The 20,344-nt window shown below is 34.8% G+C and overlaps 1 protein-coding gene and 1 long non-coding RNA gene across 3 annotated transcripts in view; both read left to right on the top strand.

Moving 5' to 3' along the window:
- LOC128236124 (nephrin-like) overlaps positions 1-20,344 on the top strand; it is a 70,173-nt gene that overhangs the window by 9,008 nt on the left and 40,821 nt on the right. For both annotated transcript variants that reach the window (XM_052950987.1, XM_052950986.1), the window contains exon 2: positions 13,374-13,709. In XM_052950987.1, coding sequence (XP_052806947.1) covers positions 13,374-13,709 — 336 coding nt within the window. The remainder of the gene's footprint in view (positions 1-13,373; positions 13,710-20,344) is intronic.
- On the top strand, positions 8,360-12,241 carry LOC128236130 (uncharacterized). Its single transcript, XR_008261259.1, has 3 exons — positions 8,360-8,437; positions 9,196-9,256; positions 11,170-12,241. It is a non-coding gene; the product is annotated as an uncharacterized LOC128236130 (long non-coding RNA).

Here is a 20,344-nt window from a genome sequence, read left to right as displayed (position 1 = left end):
AGCCACGTTAAGACCTTAGTTTACCAGTTTGAATAGAGCAAGTGGCACTCACTGTGCTTTTTGATGACAGTTTTCAATAGTTTAGGGTTCTTCACCCCAATAATATACAAAGTGTGTTTCCACAGGGCATACATATATAATGAAAACTATTGCAAGACACTGGTGCCGCAGGGTCAAAATCCAGCAAAATAATTGCGATCAATGTTCTTTTCCACTGACAGATGTGCTAGTACATAGTGTAAATGAATGCGTTGCGTGATCGATATTATTTTAGTACAATGATGCTTTTTATTATGAAACTCTATGATCACACAGTTTTAAACCTTTTAAGGCAGACTCTGTCTGAAGCTTTTGGTTTCTAACGATGACTGCATCGTATCTTTGAAAAGTATTTGCATTAGGTGCTCTGAATTGTTTCCCTCCGTCTGCAGATAGAGTTGGGATCTCTAATCATTGAAGTACTTTGGGTTTACCTTTTCGTTTTTTATTATTATTTGTTTTATTGATAAGTTTCCTCAAGTTAATGCATACTTTGATAAGATTTATCTTTTGCGTTTTATCTTTATTAAGAATTGTTGGGATAAGAGTGAGGTTTGTGCACATAAATTGGTTTAAACCCCCAGTAAATTTACATTTTACTGACCGTTCCAAGGCGGTACCTATATATATATATATATATAGTATTTATGCACTGTGCTGTTTGTAGAGTTGTGTGCTGTTCTATGTTTCGTGTTTGTAAATTTGTGTTCTATGTCTTTGGCGTTGCCCATTGCCACTAAACCGGGTTTATGTTTAAACTTTTTTGCTACTGAGCATGTTTCTGTAGCTTTTTGCATTTATATTGTCATTTATATGTAACATTCATGTTTTTGGGACGCAATTCCTTGCAGACTTATTGCATCTAGATGGAACTTCCTTTGTCTTTAGACTTCTCGGTGCTCCTATCGTACTACTGTTGAACGAAAAGAAAATCGTATTTTCCTCAAACGATTATTTAAGTTCATATACGACTGTGTTAAAGGTTCCCTTTAGGGAATGCAATGCGTAGGGCACGCAGGACATATGTATATATTCATACATATATAAATGTATGTACCTGACCGACAAGCAAAAGTTCGAAAACAGCGCATGAAGATGACGAACCCTTATTATCGAAGCAGTTTTTGTCGTCAAATTTAGAACGAAGAAGGTCGTGATCAGTGGTATGAATAGGGATAAGGCGAAAAGCGGAATCAATGTCTTACTGAAAGAGTACCATTGCCCAGTAACAGTTGATGCGCAACTGCATCGTCTAAAGAGTTGTAACTGACAAATCTGTATTAACAAAGTCGTTAACTGAAGCACCCTTTGGGTAGCAAAGTTAATGAATTTACAGGAATTGACCTGGATCCTTTTTGGGAAGCAAATGAATGAGGCTAATGGGAAAATTTTGAAAGGGAGGGGAAACAGAGGGTCCCTTCAGATGTGGGGGAAGTTGCAGTTGGAGTTGTGGCACTAAAACCTTTTGTTGTTGTCCCTACAGACGTTGGCATGGAACCGTATAGACTTAGTTTGAAAGAGAGATCGGAAAGGTTGACGGAGGGCTCGAAGGGACTGGGGCGTGGGTTATTGAAAAGAAGTGCTGCCGCCATTAATCTGAACTCCGTATAGAGACAATCCCATGGAAGGAGGACAGATTGTCGAAGCATGCGAAACTGTGAATCGTAATACATGAAGGCAAGACCCGCGCACAATTTCCGCATATTTCATGATTTGGGCCGTTTCAAATGGAAATTTAGCTTTGTTAACGGTAATGAAACGGAGGAATGCGGAAGTCTAAGTATCGATATTTTCTATTTTTCTTAAGCGGGTAAACTGTTGAACGGAGATGGATTTTTCTTATTGTAATGTCTATTGAGTGGTGTATTGAGAAGTACAGGAAGGCACAAGCGAGGCAATATAGACCGACATAGCGTTTAGCCATTATGTCTTTACGGGCAGATTTTGGGATTTGGCTCGATATTGGTGTACTAATTGGCTATGAGAATTGAACGCCGTTACCTGGATTCAAGTGTGCAGATTGGTTTGGTAGAACTTGTAGGAAATCCGAGAGGCCGTCGTTATTGTCAGAATCTGAAGAAGTGTCTAAGTGGCTGTTGGTGGATTGTCAAGTAAAATCGTACAGGAAAGTTTGCTTGGCAACGCCGACATGGTGGGTGAGTGATATTGAACCTGAGTCCACAAGTGGAACATGCGCGGTGAGGTTTATGTTGGAAGCATGAATTGAAACTCATCGCCTGTCTCTAACACCGGGATAGAGTGCAAAATATAGCTATCCCCTGAATTTGCGAAGCCGTAAAACCACTCGCCTTTCCGAACCTTATTTTTCGATGTATTCGGCTTGTCTTTCAGGCCCTGAAGACGCGATGCCATCAAAGGAGCAGTGTCCTGGACTGTCAGTTGATGTTTCCTATTTGAGCAACAAGAGCATGTAGCAGTGGTTTAAGAACGCTTCCGTTTATTCGTGGGTTTCGTCGAAAATTGCAGGGCATATAAGGTGTTATATGGAACTGTACATCCGCATCCGCAACTCAAGTTATTTTCTCAATCATGAGGGTTGCGGGTATTGTTTTTGTTTTGTTATAGGTTATCATAGACAGCGTGCAATTATATATGTGCTTTATTAGTGAATAACGTTAATGTTAAGACTTCTTTACTTACTTTAACTTCTTCTAACGTTCCAATATTGGGGCCAATGTGTAGACCGGAAAACACATTCTCAGACATGGTAAAATAACAGCTTCTGTAAGTCTGTAAAAACTGGATTTAGAATTATACTTTGTAGCTGACACGGTTTATCAATCTAGTATAAGATCGTGAATAAACATAAAATAGATCAAAGTTGTTGTATAAACCCACCGCTTAAACAGAAATTGTTCTTCAAATTTCTAGTGCCGTAGTCTTTCTGGCATCTGATCATTGGTGTTTTTTTTCTATAAAGCCCTGTCTAATATTTAATACCGCTGTCCGGAATCATACACTGGATAATTATGACATTCTTTCGATTGAATATGCACTATAGTTACAAGAATTCCTTCAAATTTCATTTCAGAAGCTTACGCACATTAAAAAGCTTCATTAACACCGCATCATTAGCATTATTATGATCTACATTGAAGTTAAACGCTCACTTATGACATTCATTTAATTTATTTTATTATTTTATACTTATCTCTAATTGCTAACTGATCTGTTTTCGAAGGAAAATAGTCAAGGTATTGTGATAGCCTTGGTGTCGTTGTCGTCGACGTTGTAGTTCTCAAACTGGTGAAACGTTTAAGATAATGTTAAAAAACAGGCACAAATCTTTGGCTTAAAAATGAAGAGTTTTGCTTGTTTTTCAACCTTAAAATAGCACTAAGCAATCGTTGCGTTTTCTCATTGGGGATCCTGTTTTTCAAAGTGGTGAAATATAAGATATTTTAATGCAATACAATGAAAGGGTAGCTAAATTGATTGCTTAACGAGTTTAAATCTATTAAGAAAATGTTTTAAATGTCAAATTATTTATTGATATTCCTTGTTTTCTTTTGAAGTGTCTTCATGAATTTATGTCAAATCTAAAGATCTTGATTTAATATTTCTTTGAACTGAAGGCAATGTTTGGATCCAGTTCATTAAATGACCAACACAGGTAAGTTCGGGTAAGATGGACATGCAGTAAATACATTTAGCATCTAAGTTAAAGATGACTTATTACAAACCAAAAAAAACACACATTCAAATGGAGCGATAGTGATCGCTGAAATAATAATGTTCGTTAAATTTGTAATACCCGAGATAAACCTAGCTTATTCTAATTTAAAAACGACTTATGAATTATATTAACATGGGATTATTTGGCTAAGCGATAAATACGGTGCCTACCACTAGAGTGACCGGGATTATACACGACCGCTTTATCATGAGTGACGTATCAGTGTCGTAATATGTTGTTAATGACAGCGTTCAATAAATGGTTTGCGGTTGAGTTTTATCCACACAGTAGTAACAGAACAATTAAAACCCATGCAACATATTACCTTTCGATATAGAGTCAATGTGAAAACAAAAACGAGGAAAATACAAGGTACAAATGCCACATACATTTATACATATACATAGCATAAGGTTTGTAGCTTTGGCTTTAATAAATTTAGAGTCATACCCGTACGTTGAACTTCGTTATTATAAACGGGTTGTGGTATTCGCTTCATGGCTTGATTGTTAATTTGAAATATGAAAATAAGTTTATTATCAATATGTTTTACCTTCTCTTTCAAAAGAGATTCAAAATTGTAAACGCTTACTTTTACTAATTACAAAAAGAGCTTTAGTATCAATAGATGGAAATTTTTATTCTGTCAAACTATTTATTTATATACAGGTGTCAAATTCAAATCAACATATTTGAAAACTGAACAGATATTGTTTCTTCTTGATCGGCCAATTGAAGTACTTTATGACGGTAAAATAGACAGAGCATTCAAAGAAAGTTGTTTTACCCTGCCGTTTTACCAGCCTACGCAAAAGTATATTTGACAAGAACTAGCAGTTTTACAAGGTACTAGGTAGTGGTGAAAAAGATCAGACATTATAATTAAATGTAATATGCAGTTATCACAGTCAATTAATCTTTTCCTGATAATTTGATAACTTTTATAAAAAAAGTACGACATTTATTTTCCTTACAAACTAAAAGGCCAATTTGTTGCGTTTTTATGTAATCATATGTAAAATATAGCTGAATATATGGTATAAAAAAGAATTAAAAATGTGCAGTGCAATCAATTTCTATGTTGAATTTGATGTAGCTGCATGAAATTTTTTGGACTTTACCTGATTTTAGCATTAGACCTCTGTTCAGTGTTTCACAAGAGTATTGGAGAAATGCGTATGCTTCAAGTAATTTGAAACATTTTAGTAATGAGAATGTTTGATATCATTTGTCAGTTTTTAATCAGTTATGAAGCATTCAATGTGTGTTAATGATATTGTGTTTTTTTTAAATACTTATCATCAATAAATATCTTTTCCTAGTTACATGTAAATGAATTGCTAGATACAATTAGAACTGTTCCCATACGAATGGAGATCTTTTGTGGAAATATTTCTGAGAATTTCACAAGTTGTGCATTCAATAAGACTAACTCACAGATTTTATTTTCGCAATTATAATTTCAAACTTGGATCAAATTGAGTTATCTTTCTAAATGTAAGGAGACAACACCCAAAGACAAACTGACATATATTCAATGCAAAACCTAAAATACTTTCCAATAGCGTTACTCATACGTTGGCAAAATATAGTTATTTCTGTCACATTGTAGCTTCACTATTTGATGAATATGAGAGCTATGCTTCTCATCCTGGTGTCGGCGTCAAACCTCAGATAAACTTTTGCATGCACCCACATCTTAGTCAATATTTCATTAAATGCACACTGTTAAGCATTGGAACCTTAACATTTAATTTATTGCCTAAGAAATAAATTTATTTATGATACTTTCAGGGGACATAACTCGTTACGTAGTAAATTATTAGTACCGAGTTTACAATTTTGATAGTATTATTTAACCATCTCATCTTGCGGATAACACAACGCAATAATTTCACAGATAACTTATGCCAACCTGAATTACGCAGTATTTTCATAAGCTTTTTATCCCACCCTACCTCACCCAATCTATAGGCCAGTGCGTTTTACTTAATATACCTAATAAGGTCCTTTCCATTGTCGCTTAAACGCCATGCCTGTTAGTGTTGATATTATTTTTCTATTATCTTGTTATTGTTTGCTATAATGTTATCTTACATTTGCTATACTATTATCTTACCATTTGTCTTACATAATGCATTCTGTATTATTTGATATGTTTTATTGGAGGGCGTTTTATTTACCGCCAACTTTGTTTCGGCCATGTTTATTGTTCGTTTGTAACGATATACGTCAGTTAATGTGAATAAATGACATTTTTTCAATTTCCATCCTGGTTTGTCATTTACTCGAAACAAATGAACTCAACTCATACTTTTAAGAGAGTTCTCATAAAAACATGTTTCAGTGCACCCAATTGACTTAAGCAATTAGTAAAGATAACGCTATCTTGCGTATAATGCAAATTAAGGCCTTTTTGTTCGACTTCGAAACTCTAGTCATAAGATTGCGTTTGAGGACTCTAGTGTTAAGGTCAAAGTAAATGTAACTGAAAAAAGAAAAAAACCCGAATATCTCCAGTTAGGTTTGACATATAGTGACCACACTTGGTGTGTATTAAGAATATATGGAGACCTTTCCTTTTGTCAAGGTCATAGGCACTGTTACTAAAAGATGAAAACCGGTTAAAACTGAATAGTTTTTGATAAGGTTGAAATATTTTGAGCAACTTGGTATATATTATGAACTTATGAAGACCTTTCATGGGATTGCGGTGACCACTAGGGTAAATGTCATGCCCACTGTCACTAAAACAGTTAAAGGACTAGTTTAAGGAATGTTTGGCATGACAATCATCTGCTAATTCCACTTATGTCACAGTAGGGGCCAATTTCCTGTTTATTTGTTTATAGGCTCAGGGTTTAAGTGTTCATTTCTATGATAACAAAACTCCAAAACTGCACAGCAGGATACTCAGATCGGAGATCTGATAAGTCAATAAGGCAAATAAATTAAGCTCAATACACAGAGTTTGTGTACAATACACGTTTTTGTGTGTGTGTGTGTGTGTGTTTTTTTTTTTTTGGGGGGGGGATTATAGAAGGATTTAACTAGGCCTATTAGGTTGAAACTGAATATATTTTGTTATGGTTGTCATAATGTGACCAAACTTGGTGTGAAAGATAGCCTTACATAAAATTACGTTTCAACCCGTGTGTCAAGATCGAGGTCACTGTTACTAAAAATAGAAAACGTGTAAGAACTAAAATGTCTTTAGTTTGGGTATTCGTACTGTTAATTGGAATGAGTGTAATACTTATACAACTAACTGAATGAAAACACAATAATATTCCATTATGCAAACTTACCAAAAGGTGAGTAATTCTCGGGAATATTCGCGTCCCTTCATCCAGATATTCCTCTGATGTTTGGAGAATATGTATAGTATAATACAAATTTATGTATTTATATATTGTATCATGATGTTCAGCTCTTCTGCCGTTGAAATAATGCAATACTAAGTGAAATTAAATAATTTACCTCTGTTTTCTTTCGCTCCCACTGAGTTGTTTAAAAGGGGATGAAAGTTTAGTTCATCGATGCTAAAAGTAAACGTTCATCCCTTCAATACCATTGGGAATTTATTATATCAATTCGAACGGATATGAAGTTATCGATAATTAGAAAAAGCTAGATGACGGAAATAAGAGCTGTGTTAAACACCTATATATAAATACTGTTTCGCCTTTTCTTGCTCGATGCCTTTTAATTTCCTTTAAGGGTATATCTTGTACTTCAAATATAATGTTGGGACCATAGTATTGACTTGTAAACCGAATAAGCGCATGCATCCATGAATAAGCCAACACCAGCTGTGCTTCTTACTCGTCTTAAATGAAGCTAAGAAATACAAAGTATATTTCATATTAAGCGAATTGCCATTTAAATTTATTTTACATAAATCTAATGTGTCATAGATTTTGTCAAATGAACAAATTGAACGGCACGTTGTAAGGTGCTAGAATTATGTCATTTTCTAAAATGAGCAGCAACTTGATTTCAAATTCAAGCAAACCATGAATAAAACATTAGAGCAAACCATCCATAGCAATAACATAATAATCCTACCTGTACCGTTCACCTTAGTGCGGCTCTAAACAGCATACTCAGTACATTTTAAAAGACAAAATTTTACCATGAAATGTACATTAATATATATGTTGTTTGAAATAGTTTTGTAACAAAGAATTATACAATAAAAAAAAAAAGATTTGGTGGGAATCCACAATATTCTTATTGTTATACTCCTGGCCTGGGGCGGTAATCATAAAACTTCTTAAGATAAGATGTTGAATTAAGTGTGGCATTTTTTACTAAGTTTACCTTTTTTTTCTAAGTGCTTTTCATAAAACTTCTTATCTTTAGAATTTCCTTAGTTTTTCATAAATCGGGCAAAAAGTTAAGACAACGTCAGAGGTGTCTTAACTAGTTAAGAAAAAAATCTTAAGTCGTTTAATGGTAAGAGTCGGCCATCTTGAAATGAAATCATCGTCAATGTTATTCTAAATCTCATTGTGAGTATTTAAATAATTTAACGTTTTAGCTCTTGATAAATTCATATGAACGTTGCGCTCATTAGCAACCATTGCGTATTTTATGTACATTTCTGTGGATAAAAATAACCATATTGACCTTGACCAACGTATTTGCGATTTTTCATTCCGTAAACAACATCAACCGGATAAAAGTTCAGCGTTTACAGTAAGTTGTATGAATATATCTTTGAATAAGGCAACATTATTAATTCAGTAAGCGGTTTATCAAAGGATTTATGCATTAACTGATTGAGTTTTTGAAATTGAGGAAACTTTGAGTGCAGTGGGTGGGGAACCACTTTTTTCTGAAACATTGCCACATTGTTAGTCTTAATACTGAAAGAAAACATGTTCTGCCTGTACAATTACCCCATTAATTATCAGTAAACAAGTAACACAATTGTTGACTGTCTGACTAAGTCACTTTATTTATTTCTGACACCAGTAAATGGTAAAGTAATGAACCAATCAATTGTAACCACGCCCCCTCCCCCGCCCAAGGTCTGGGGTATACCGGGGATAGCGGGGGAAATGAGCCATGTTTTTACCTTCCACGCAGTGTCGAGTGACTGCGGTGGTTTTTGTTTTCGCACCAAAAATAGCGGGGAATGGTCCTAACCTAGGATGCCCCTGGAGTGCGGGGGCTTTTGGCAGGGATTTGACTAGCAGTTTGTTTCCGCAGGGTTAAGATTTTACGGGGGGATGGCTGGACTGAAAGTCAAAATCCCCGCTATTCCCCGAACCTGGGGGCCGTGATTACAACTGACTGGTGCATAATCATTGGGATCAAACCCTTGCCACCCTCGACCGTTGGATCACCCATACTTGCAGGGTGCTCTTGTCAACTGGGTCAACCTGGCAACTGTTTCTTTACCACCCCCATTCAAAATGACGAACTATCATTCTGCTTTTTTTGTTTAATAGGATATCCAGTCCATATATGCAGTTGGAGCTGATAGCATGTATGCCATGTACATGTACATGTGTAGGTATTGATAACAGCTGTAAAACATGAATATATATAAAATTGACATTTTTTAAATGTTAAAATAAAATTGGACAATCATAAACAATAATCAAATATCAACCTAAGACCTGTGCACGTATCCGAAACAATGGCTCCAGCTCATTTTGGAGCTACATATAGAAAATTGAGCAAACGACACTTTCAAACTAGAGACAAAGAGCGGACATCGTGCTAAAGTAAGTATGACTCGTAATTCTACCCAATACCACAATTATGAGGGCTTATATGAGAAATCGAGGAATGCATTGCCATTTAAATGTGCTTACTCTTCAGCGAAGTTCACATGTATTTCGGTTATTTTGTAAATGTTTGGAGTAATACAAATGATTCTCCCATGAAACACATTTATATGGGACTGCATTCCTGGATTTTTCAAATAAGCCTTCATAATCGTGATATTATGTGAAATAGATAATCATACTTATATAATGAGCTCTTCTATTTGTCTCTCACTTAGAAGTGTCATTGGCTCTTTTCTGTTATATGTATAGCTCCTAAAAGAGCTGTAGCCACTTTTTCGCACTCAAGCTGTGGCAGCTGGTAGGTTATTGAAGGTACTGGGATAGCCTTGGGGTTGTTATAAGGGCCCCCAAACTGAAACCTCGCGTTCATAACTCTGACTTCTATGATTTGATAGTTATGTAAGCCTTTTTAAACAGTTCAATGACTATAAACAATAGCTTCAGAGTGCTCTCATATTTGGTATAATCTCAGAACTTCAATTATCCTCGATTTTTTATATGCTATTTATAGGTTACAGTTGCTTATAAAGATTTATCAGATACATTGATATTTCTCTATTTCTGAAAAAAAAACCTCAATAAACTGTTATTTAATATCTTTTTAAATCATATTTTAAAAAAATATTTTATTCATATCAGTGTAAGATCATATTATATTTTACCGAGTGAGCACCAAACACCAAGTCCACAAGTGGTGTAGCCACGAGTGAAATATTTACTTTTATTTACTTCAAGTGTTCACAAGGTGTTTTCACAAGAAATATATAATGATCTTACACTGAAAAAAACAATTATCCTCTATTTAGCATTGGCTTTCCTGTGATTTATACAAATTTATAAGTAAACTAAAACTGATATTTCACTGTTTCAAACTGTGAATTAACATTTTGATATTTTTCACTGTATTTAAATGTTGATCCCCCCTCGCATCAAATTATTAAAACATGCGTGTGCACACGCCAGGTCTGGGACACCATTTCAACAAAGTAGTGTCCAAAATAATGTTGCGTTTTTGACTACCCCTACCGAAATACTGCAAGGAACTGTCATTTTAAATATTTTTGTATGCATATAATTAAAAGGAAGTTGCTTGTTTCAGTGTAAGGTTGCAACATATTTAATATTATATAATAGTATATTAATCACTCTTGGTTACGCCACTCGTGAAAATAAGCTTTTGGTGCTCATTCGGTGAAATATATTATGATCTTACATTGAAACAAAGAATTTTTCTCTATACTCTTTTAAACTGATTTTGTCTTATTTTTTTCTATAATCAGTATGTAAACAAATTATCAAATCCAGGGAGGGAGCGCATCTAGCACACATCCACCGAAATGGTCCAATTTACTTTTTCTCTATTATAAAATCACAAAATGCACCATTTTGGACTTGAAATAGTATTTTTTTTCTTTTGATAGGCCTAAGGGTGCAAGTCATATATACAGATTGTACTCCTAGGTTATGCCCCCTCTAACGTTAACTCCGGATCTGCCCCTGGACATATACTAAGGTGGCTCATAGCTGTATGCACAATTAACATAGAACACTATGTTTTTATGTATAACAATACATATCCATTTTATCAGACATGTTTCATGATTTTACATATTGCCTTTATATTTTCAGAGAGTTACACCTTCATCATGGATATTTCAATGTGGCCGTCATTTGAACCTCAAATTCTTGTGTAAAACAAACTACGGGAAAGAGTTAAGCATAAAGATGTTATCATCTAATGAACTACCAAGCTAATTGACATTTCGTGGACATTCACCTGAATCCTCAGGAAGACATGATTGCAGTCTGTGCTAAAGTGTTTGAAGAAATTATTATTATGCCCCCCTTCGAGGGGTATATTGCTTTGCTCAGGTCGGTCGGTCCGTTGGTAGACCAAAGCTTGTCCGAGTGATAACTGAACAATTCCTAGACGAAGGGGCATCAAACTTGACATGTAGGTTGGGCCTGACCAGTAGATGAACTCTATTGATTTTGGGACCCATCGGGTCAAAGGTCTAGGTCACAGTGACCTTTAATGTTGTAATAATTTTAAAGCTTGTCCGAGTGATAATTCAACAATGCCTAGACCTATGGTCATCAATCTTGATATGGAAGTTGGGCCTGACCAGTAGGTGACCCCTTTTGTTTTTGGGAGTCATCGGGCCAAAGGTCAAGGTCACAGTGACCTTGAATGGTAAAAGGTTGTCCGTGTGATAACTCGACAATGCCTGCACCCAAGACCCTCATACTTGACTTGGAGTTGCGTCTGACCTGTAGATGACCCCTTGTGGTTTTAGGAGTCATCGGGTCAAAGGTCAAGGTCACAGTGACATTGAACGAAAAAAGAGTGTCTGTGTGATAACTTGTCAATGCCTGCACCCATGGCCCTCAAACTTGACATTTAGATTTTTGGTGACCAGCTGATGACTCTTATGGATTTTGAGGTCATGGAGTCAAAGGTCATGGTCATAACACACTCTATCCTCACACTTTGAATGGTCATATTCTTAAAACTGCCTCAACGGCATCCAATGTCAGTGACAAATCAGCTGTCATTTTGGTCCATGCATATTTCATTCAATTTACCATATAATCCTGACAATATGGCGCTCAGGGTAGGGTGGGGCATTATGTTTAACAAACATCTCTTGTTATCATTGAAATAAATATGCAGTGTTTATAGAAAAAAATAATTTTATGTAGAAAAATTGTGTCCTTTTTTAACTTCCTCATTTATTGTCATAACCTTGGTACCGTTGTCTACATGTTATGTGTGCAGAAACTTGTACATTTTATTACTGTACACACCCTTTCAAGATATTCATAAGTTATGAATCATTGCAAACTGGCTATGAATGTTGCCACATGCAACAATCCCATGTTTGACTGAATAGGCTGTTTTCTGCCCATCACAGGGGCGACTCCGGTATTGAAGTTAGAGGTGACGTATCTTAGGGGCGCAACCCTTTGACATGCGCCCCTCCTTTAGAACCGAAGGTGCATAGCATAAACTGTTTGCATGTGGATTTGGGGTTACTCGCTCAAGGAAAATTTAGCAATTTGTAATCGGAATGGTGTATTATGAGCGTATTTTGTTACTTCGACGATGTTTGAGGGGGCGCGCGCCTGGTGCGCCTCCCTCTGAATCCGCAATTGCAATTCATGGGTCAGAATATCTGACCCATTCCCAATGCCAAATAAGCATATGTTTTTCCCAATTTCAAGAAAAAACTCCCAAAATAAAATGAAATTAATGTCACGAAGCATGGCTTCTCGACCATACACCCTGTCCCTCAGCTGTTGTTATAGCGCGGGAACAATTGTTCATTTACAATGATTATTATAAATGCATTTTTTAGCACTTTAAGGAGGCTTTTATGGTTATGTACAATAATATTATAGAGAAATTGTGCCGAAACTGATGATTTTGTTGATTTTTTTTATTTACATTATTGTTAATTATTACACGACTTTAAAATAGTACTTTATCCAAAACTGAACAAAATAGACGGTAGCTTTTGGCGCATTTCTTTTTTAAAAAGTATTCAACACATAGCAACGGGTCTTAAAAAATTCCTAAGAAATCGATTATAATTATCTTAAGTTGAGATTTACCAACTACTACTTAAGAACGTTTATGAATAGAACTTAAGATAAATGAAATTCCTATCTTAAGTTGAGACAGATTTCATTTTTCTTAAGAAAAACTTAAGTTTAAGAAGTTTAATGAATACGGCCCTGAGCTCTACCTATCCGAACAAGGCGTTCCGGAAATGCCCGGTGAAATGTATGTTTAATATTTTATTACTAAAATACATCATGATTATATGCAGGTGCTGATGGTTCCGTTACCATAGATTCATCAGCAGCGACTGTTCCGGAGGGCTCATCACTAACATTTACCTGCACATATACTGGAAATGAGCATCTGTTTGCAATAAGATGGACAAACAATGGGAACAATTCCGGAAGAAAATACGATATAACAATCCAAAAACCTGAACCGTGTACATTATTTGATGAACCTGGTCTCAATAAAACTCTCTTCACCTACACCTGTCTCACGCTTACTATTTTAAATGTTACACGGGATTATCAGAACGACAACTTTACGTGTCAAGCAAATCTTAATATAAACAGTGGCAATAGTGTTATCGTCAGAGTGTCAGGTAAGTGCTTTAATACCGTTATTATCAGAGTGTTTTTGTAAATGTCAAGTCAAAGGAGGTTTCTATAGTCAGATCAATGAGGTGATACGAAAAGTACATGATGGCAGTTATAAGTAATTTGGATTTTAAGCTGCCGTAGACAGGTTAGTTGAAATTACGATGCACACACAGCATTTTATTCGTCACCTGTTTTATTTACTAGCATATAATTATTCCGGTGGGTACACGTATAGTAAGTTTACACTGGCCTGGGTGCGTGTGAAATCAGTAATGGCGGCAACAATGGCAAATAGGTTATAAAAGTTAACCTATTTAAAAATGTTTAGATTCCGTGTTTATGGGAAAATATTACTTCAGTAAATTTTATCATGCTTAGCTATCGACTGCGTTATAACGGAAACAATTGTTATACTCCGTCTGGCGACCAGTATTTAGAACTACAATAATTCAAGCGATTTACATATGGCATTCAAATGAAGAATACTATTTTTGTTGGACTTTTATTGGATAAGGTGTATGAAATGCGATTTATAATGTTGTGAATGTGGGTGTATACTTTATTGAAAATTATTATCAATTGATTTTTTTAGAGACGGGTAAAAAAAAAATCAAACCCACGTTTTGATGCAGAATGTTGTTATTCTTAAATTCCTCCCATGCATTTTTAAATGATGTTTAGCGTGGAATGGCTCAAAATCAAATAATAGGGGTTGAAAAGTCTTTAATTTAAGGGTTGAAACGTCTTCAATGTGGCTATTAAAATAATTCAACTAGGGGTTAAAAGTCTTTGATATAAGGTTTAAAAACTTCAAACAGGTAGGGGTTGAAAAGTCTTTGAAATAGGGGTTGAAAAGCCTATAGGTTGAAAATTCTTCGTTTTTTGAAGGGGTTGAAAAATCTTGTGGTTGGAAGATTCTGCTCCCCTGCAAAACAGTGTCTATGAATTAAACATCTCAGGTATAACATTTCATAAGGCTGACCATCAATTAATTACATCTTCATTAAAAATAAAAACAATGGTACAATTTTTGTGTAAAGATATTGACAACCGAAATAACATTTCCAAGCGTAAAACTTTTGTCCCAAAATGAATAAATTCTTAGTGGTTTGTAACCACAACTTAATCGATTAAAGACAAATGGCGTCTGGGGAGAAGAAACTAGTTTAAAAACTGCCGCATTTTGGATTATTATCCCTGTTGTTTTTGCTCCCTTGGTCTTACTCCGCTCAAATCTTCTTTTTAGCACTTCCGGTGGAATCGCTTCAATTGTTTGATCGTTTAATCAATATTATGAATGTGTAGCATGTCCTTAGTCAGTTCTGCATCAGTTTTTTTTTAAAGTTGTTCGCAAATTGTGGATGAAGTCATTCTAAAGACAATTCGCTCACGAATAATTCTCTCGGCGTTTGTGAATCACATTTTTAAATTGGTCCGTTGACTGAGTGCTTTGTACCTCGTTGTTGAATTTAAATCTAGCAAATTCAATAAGGGTTGTAAAATGTTGTTTATAGTGTCCAAGTCATATATACATCACGTCCGTTTAATCTTATCCATATGAGAAGATACATGGTTTGTGTTTTTTTTATATTAACGAAAACATTAACTAATCATGTTTATCAAATTTCGACCACACCCCTGGGATTCTTCGAATCCATTCGATAACTGTGTGTTAAACAACTGGTACATCCATGGCGATCTATCCTTTAAAGGTGTTTCTAACTGAAAAATAATAAAGAACTCTCTTTACGCCATGTTTTGGGTTTGTTTATGAGGTACAACAACTGTGATATGTCAGTATTTAGTGTATTCCCGTGCAACAAAAGCTTCGCTAAAGCTTCGCAAAAGCGGTGCTAAAAGCTTCGCAAAACGATGCGGTATTGGCCAAAAAAGCACAGCTTTTGCGAAGCTTTTAAACTGTTCACTGAAAAAGTGCAGCTTTTCAAAAAGTTGCAAAGCTCCTTCGTTTTTACCAGAAAAGCGCATCTTTCTGCGGTATTCGCCAAAAAGCGTTTTATTATTTACCCTCAAAACTGGTCAAGCGTTTCATTATTTACCCTCAAAACTGGTCAAGCGTTTCATTAATTACCCTCATCACTGGTGTCTCTCTCTCCCCCCCCCCCTTACACCTTCAGATGTTATTAAAATCTAAACAAAAAAGAAAAAAAGTTAGATTTAATAAAGATAGATTACATATATAGCAATCAAGTTTACTCTTATTACTTTTATTGCCAAACTTCCCTAATAAAGAATAAAACAAAACATTATGACCTTTTATTGCTGTGTTAAATGTGAAATTGTTGAATATCAGTTTTTATTCACTGATACTTTAGTCTCTATTAAACCACAGGAAAGCATAATCTGAATGTTTGAAATAAATATTTATACTTAATATTGTTTGATTTTATATCTTCTTATTATTTACAGCATTAGTTGGTGACGAGGCAATTATAACAACCTTTCAGTATGCTACCTAAATTGTAAACTATTTTTTTAAACTGTTAACTACATAAGAAAATGACTTTTTCCATACTCTGCCTTATGTTGCCTTTTTGTTAAATTTGGAGCTTCCTAACAGCTCTGTAATTAGTTATTATACAGTGTGAACAACCATATTGTTAATTTTAACACTTTACATAATTAATTAATCCATTTTTCAATAACTGGTAGGGTATCTGGCAGATAGCAGTTTTATTACCCCTTGGAAAACAACACGGATTCTTATCAGATGAACATTTAATGGAAAAACATTCTGTAAATCTTGATAAATATTCTAATCAATCCATATAAGGGTAAAAACAAGAAATCAATGAGTTTTAAAACTACATCTATTAAATTTCACAGTCTTTTTTATGAACTGGATATCATTTTGAAATATAAGTCCAACAAAGAGTGGCATAGTTTTAAAGAAAATAGTCATTGAGGTTATAAAGTAATTGATAAACAACTAAAATAGTTATACTTAAGGAACCATATAAGAACTGACCAGTATTGCATGTCATCTTTTACAAAACATCAAATGATTGGATTGTGATATTCCAAATCATAGTCCATGTTCATCTGAACTTATGATAGTTATATCATAAATTTATTTAATTTATCCCTTTAATTATCAATGGTTGTTATTTGTGTAAACTCATTAATTCCTTTAAAATCATCCAACCCTTCCTGCTGAAATCCCAACAAAATGGCCACCTCTGTCTCAAATCTGGTGCTAACTTCTGACTGGTCCAAATAATTATACATGACGGATTTCTTTACGATTTTTGATATGGCAAATCCCGTAGAACACGTCTTATTTTAGACTATAAGTATATTGAGCTTCAAGACGACGCGCATCTGCTAGATAGTTCCAAAATGGCAATGCTTTATCGACAGGTCAGAAGCCGATCGGAATAAGTGTTTAATGAAACTCTTGTGTAATAAGACGATGGTGTTGGTTAAAGATAATGTATGTGTAACTTTTATGTTTCTATTAAACAATGCAGTGTTCAATATTTAAGTGTTACAGTCGAAGTAAATATTTTACAGTGGTATGAATCAGTCAACATGGCATTTAGAGAACAAAATTAATATGAAAATTCTAAAAAAATACCCTGAACGCACATACATTTTGGCTAATACATGACATTGAGTTATTTTGAATTATTATCATTATTTTTCACATCTATATTTGCAACCATTATCAACATCCACTAATGGTACGAAGCATAACGACGTTAGTGTTGATTGGATTTTCACTAAGTTCGTATTTCCGTGCTTTACTGCCATTTTACTTTTAATAGTGTGTGACCATGACCTAGCACCAGATGTATTTCAGTCATTAATGATATTGCGTTAAATTCAGCCAATATGACCACAAGGTGATGATGTTATTCAGTTAATTATTCTTCACCTTCTTTGCACTAACAATCCATTGCTAAACTCCAGTTTGATGCCTTAAATCCCATTTGACATCGGAAATTCCACGGACATTTGTTGATTCGTCCGCCATCTTGAATAACCGGGTCATTTTGGGTCAGGTCATTACGTCACATCGTATTTTGATGTTTCTACTTAAAGAGTCTACAGTATGATTATAAAGTTTAAAATATTTCGATAGTTTAAAGTATTGAAATAATTTTGTTAAGCAACCATGTACTTCAGCATTCAGTTCTAAACAGTTTTAGTTATAACTACTGCGTCTGGCGCATGAATTAATTAATTAATTAAGGTGATTTGGATGATATTAACGATGAAAGTGGATAAGCGAGTAAGTGAAATGCAGAGGTCGTATTTGCGCATTGATATATCACTCTGCTTATGCGTTTCAAGCTGCATATGGTTAACATAGTTCTTAGTTTATCCTACACCCAGCTGATATACACTTATTGACTCAAAAGAGTGAAAGAAATTTAAATAGAAACCCAATAATAAATTTGCAGAAACAAAACACTTACATATGGAAAGTTATTGAAAGGTTGTTATAAAAATATATTTAGTCAAACAAATATGAAAGAGAGTGAATAAGAACTTAAATTTTAAATGTTACTGAAGAAAAAATACTTTCATAGAAAAAAATGAGCCCTATGAAATTATAAAAAGATAGAACAGGATTGGAAAGATTTCACGCGAATTGAAACTATGAATATATCAAAAGGCGCAAAATGTTTTAAGACGTATGCAATATTGTAATGAATGGAACACTAATCGAAAGATGAAACACAATTAAGCAATGACATATACATACTCACCAATTAGAAATATATATTCAGAAAGAATGTTTCAAGATGTGGGCAAGAAATTCAAAATATGCCGAGAAATTGGAAAAGTAAAAATGATCCACAACAAAAAACCAACGATTTACAATGAATACTATTCAATACTAAATATTACTATTGATTCTATATTATTATTTGTAAGCAAACCGCACGAGATGTGATGCAAAATAACAATACATAAAAGCAAGAACACTTTCAGCACTTAAAATGTCAATGATATTGCAATACTAAACTAATGAAACAGTGTCATTAAACTGATAATAAAACATGTCATTCACTATCAATAATAAACATTGAAAAACTCAGAATTTTGCATTAACAATAGAATCAATAAAACGAACCAAAATAACGGTTCTACACGTTGCTAGACGGATGCAATAATAAAGCAAATATAAAATATAAGTGGCTTGCAGAGTTTCAGCAGGTTGGGTCGCGAAATTATATGACAGTTTACCAAAGAATGTGGTAAGATCAATTTCCAAATTTAATTTGATTTTCTTTTATATACAAAAAAGAGCATTACGTCTAATTGCTAACGGAAAAAGAAATTTCATGAAATTTACTTATCTCCAACCTAATATAAAATATCCAACTAAAACATTATCCAAAATCCACCATTAGTTGACAGACGAATGTCAACTGTAACTGGGTCAAAGCTGATACAAAAAAGACACAAATAAGATGAAAAATGTACTGAAATTAATTCATGACAAATTTCAACAAAGTAAAAACAAATATAACACAAAAAAGACAGAGAAAAAAACGGATCCTTCCACGATAACCAGCAGGTGAAAGTTCACAGGTCACAGCTGATTTTCACGCGTTACATAAACTCAGTCATCGTTTATGATATATCGATCGCACTCTGTGGGCCCATTTACAGTGTTTCTAATGCACTATGAATTGGATGGTGGTAGGAAATATGGAGTATACTTATAGCAAAACGGAATATAGAGGGGAGCACCCTTTATCCATGTTCTACAGGAAAGCCACCCATAGGAACTCGTCTGGAACCGTCTGTTGGTCCCTCAGAACCTCACCAATGTAGGACGGGAATGACTGATTATGTAGTTATGCCCCCTTCGAAGAAGAGTGGGTACATTGCTTTGCATATGTCGGTCTGTCGGTCCGTTGGTATACTAAAGCTTGTCCGAGTGATAACTTAACATTCCTAGACCTAGTGTCATCAAGCTTGACATGAAGGTTGGGCCTAACCTGTAGATGGGCCCTATTGATTTAAGGGGTCCAAGGGTCAAGTTCACAGTGACTTTTAACAGGAAAGGTTGCCAAAGCTTGTCCGAGTGATATCACAACAATGCTTTGACCTATGGTAATCAAACTTGACATGTAGGCTGGGCGTGACCAGTTGATGACCCTTATTGATTTTAGGTGGCATCGGTTTAAGGATAAGGTCACAGTGACCTTAAATTAAAGGTTGCCAATTTTCCTCTTAGCATCTGATTTCCTCTTTTTTGGCCATAGATCTTTAAAATTTAATATGTTGCCTTTTTTAACTCAACTAAACAAATAAAATGATTTTTGTGTAGTGTGATTGGGATACTCCAATTTCATACTAGTTTCGTCTTATTTTACAAATATGCGTTGGCATCCCCGTGAATACTAAAAGGTTGTATGAGTGATAACTCGACAATGCCTGCACCCATGGCCCTCCGACTCAACTTGGAGGTTCTGCCTGACCAGTAAATGACCCTTATTGATTTGAATGGTCATAAGGTCAAAGATCAAAGTCAGAGTTAGCTTGAACGCAAACTCGACCATTCTTGCACCTATGTTCATCAAACTTGACATGGAGTTTGCGCCTGACCCGTAGATGACGCCTTTAGGGGTAATTTGGTCAAAGGTCAAGGTCAGAGTGA

This window comes from Mya arenaria, chromosome 5, assembly GCF_026914265.1.
Source record: "Mya arenaria isolate MELC-2E11 chromosome 5, ASM2691426v1".
Lineage (NCBI taxonomy): Eukaryota > Metazoa > Mollusca > Bivalvia > Myida > Myidae > Mya > Mya arenaria.
This window is presented reverse-complemented; position numbering and strand designations above follow the sequence as displayed.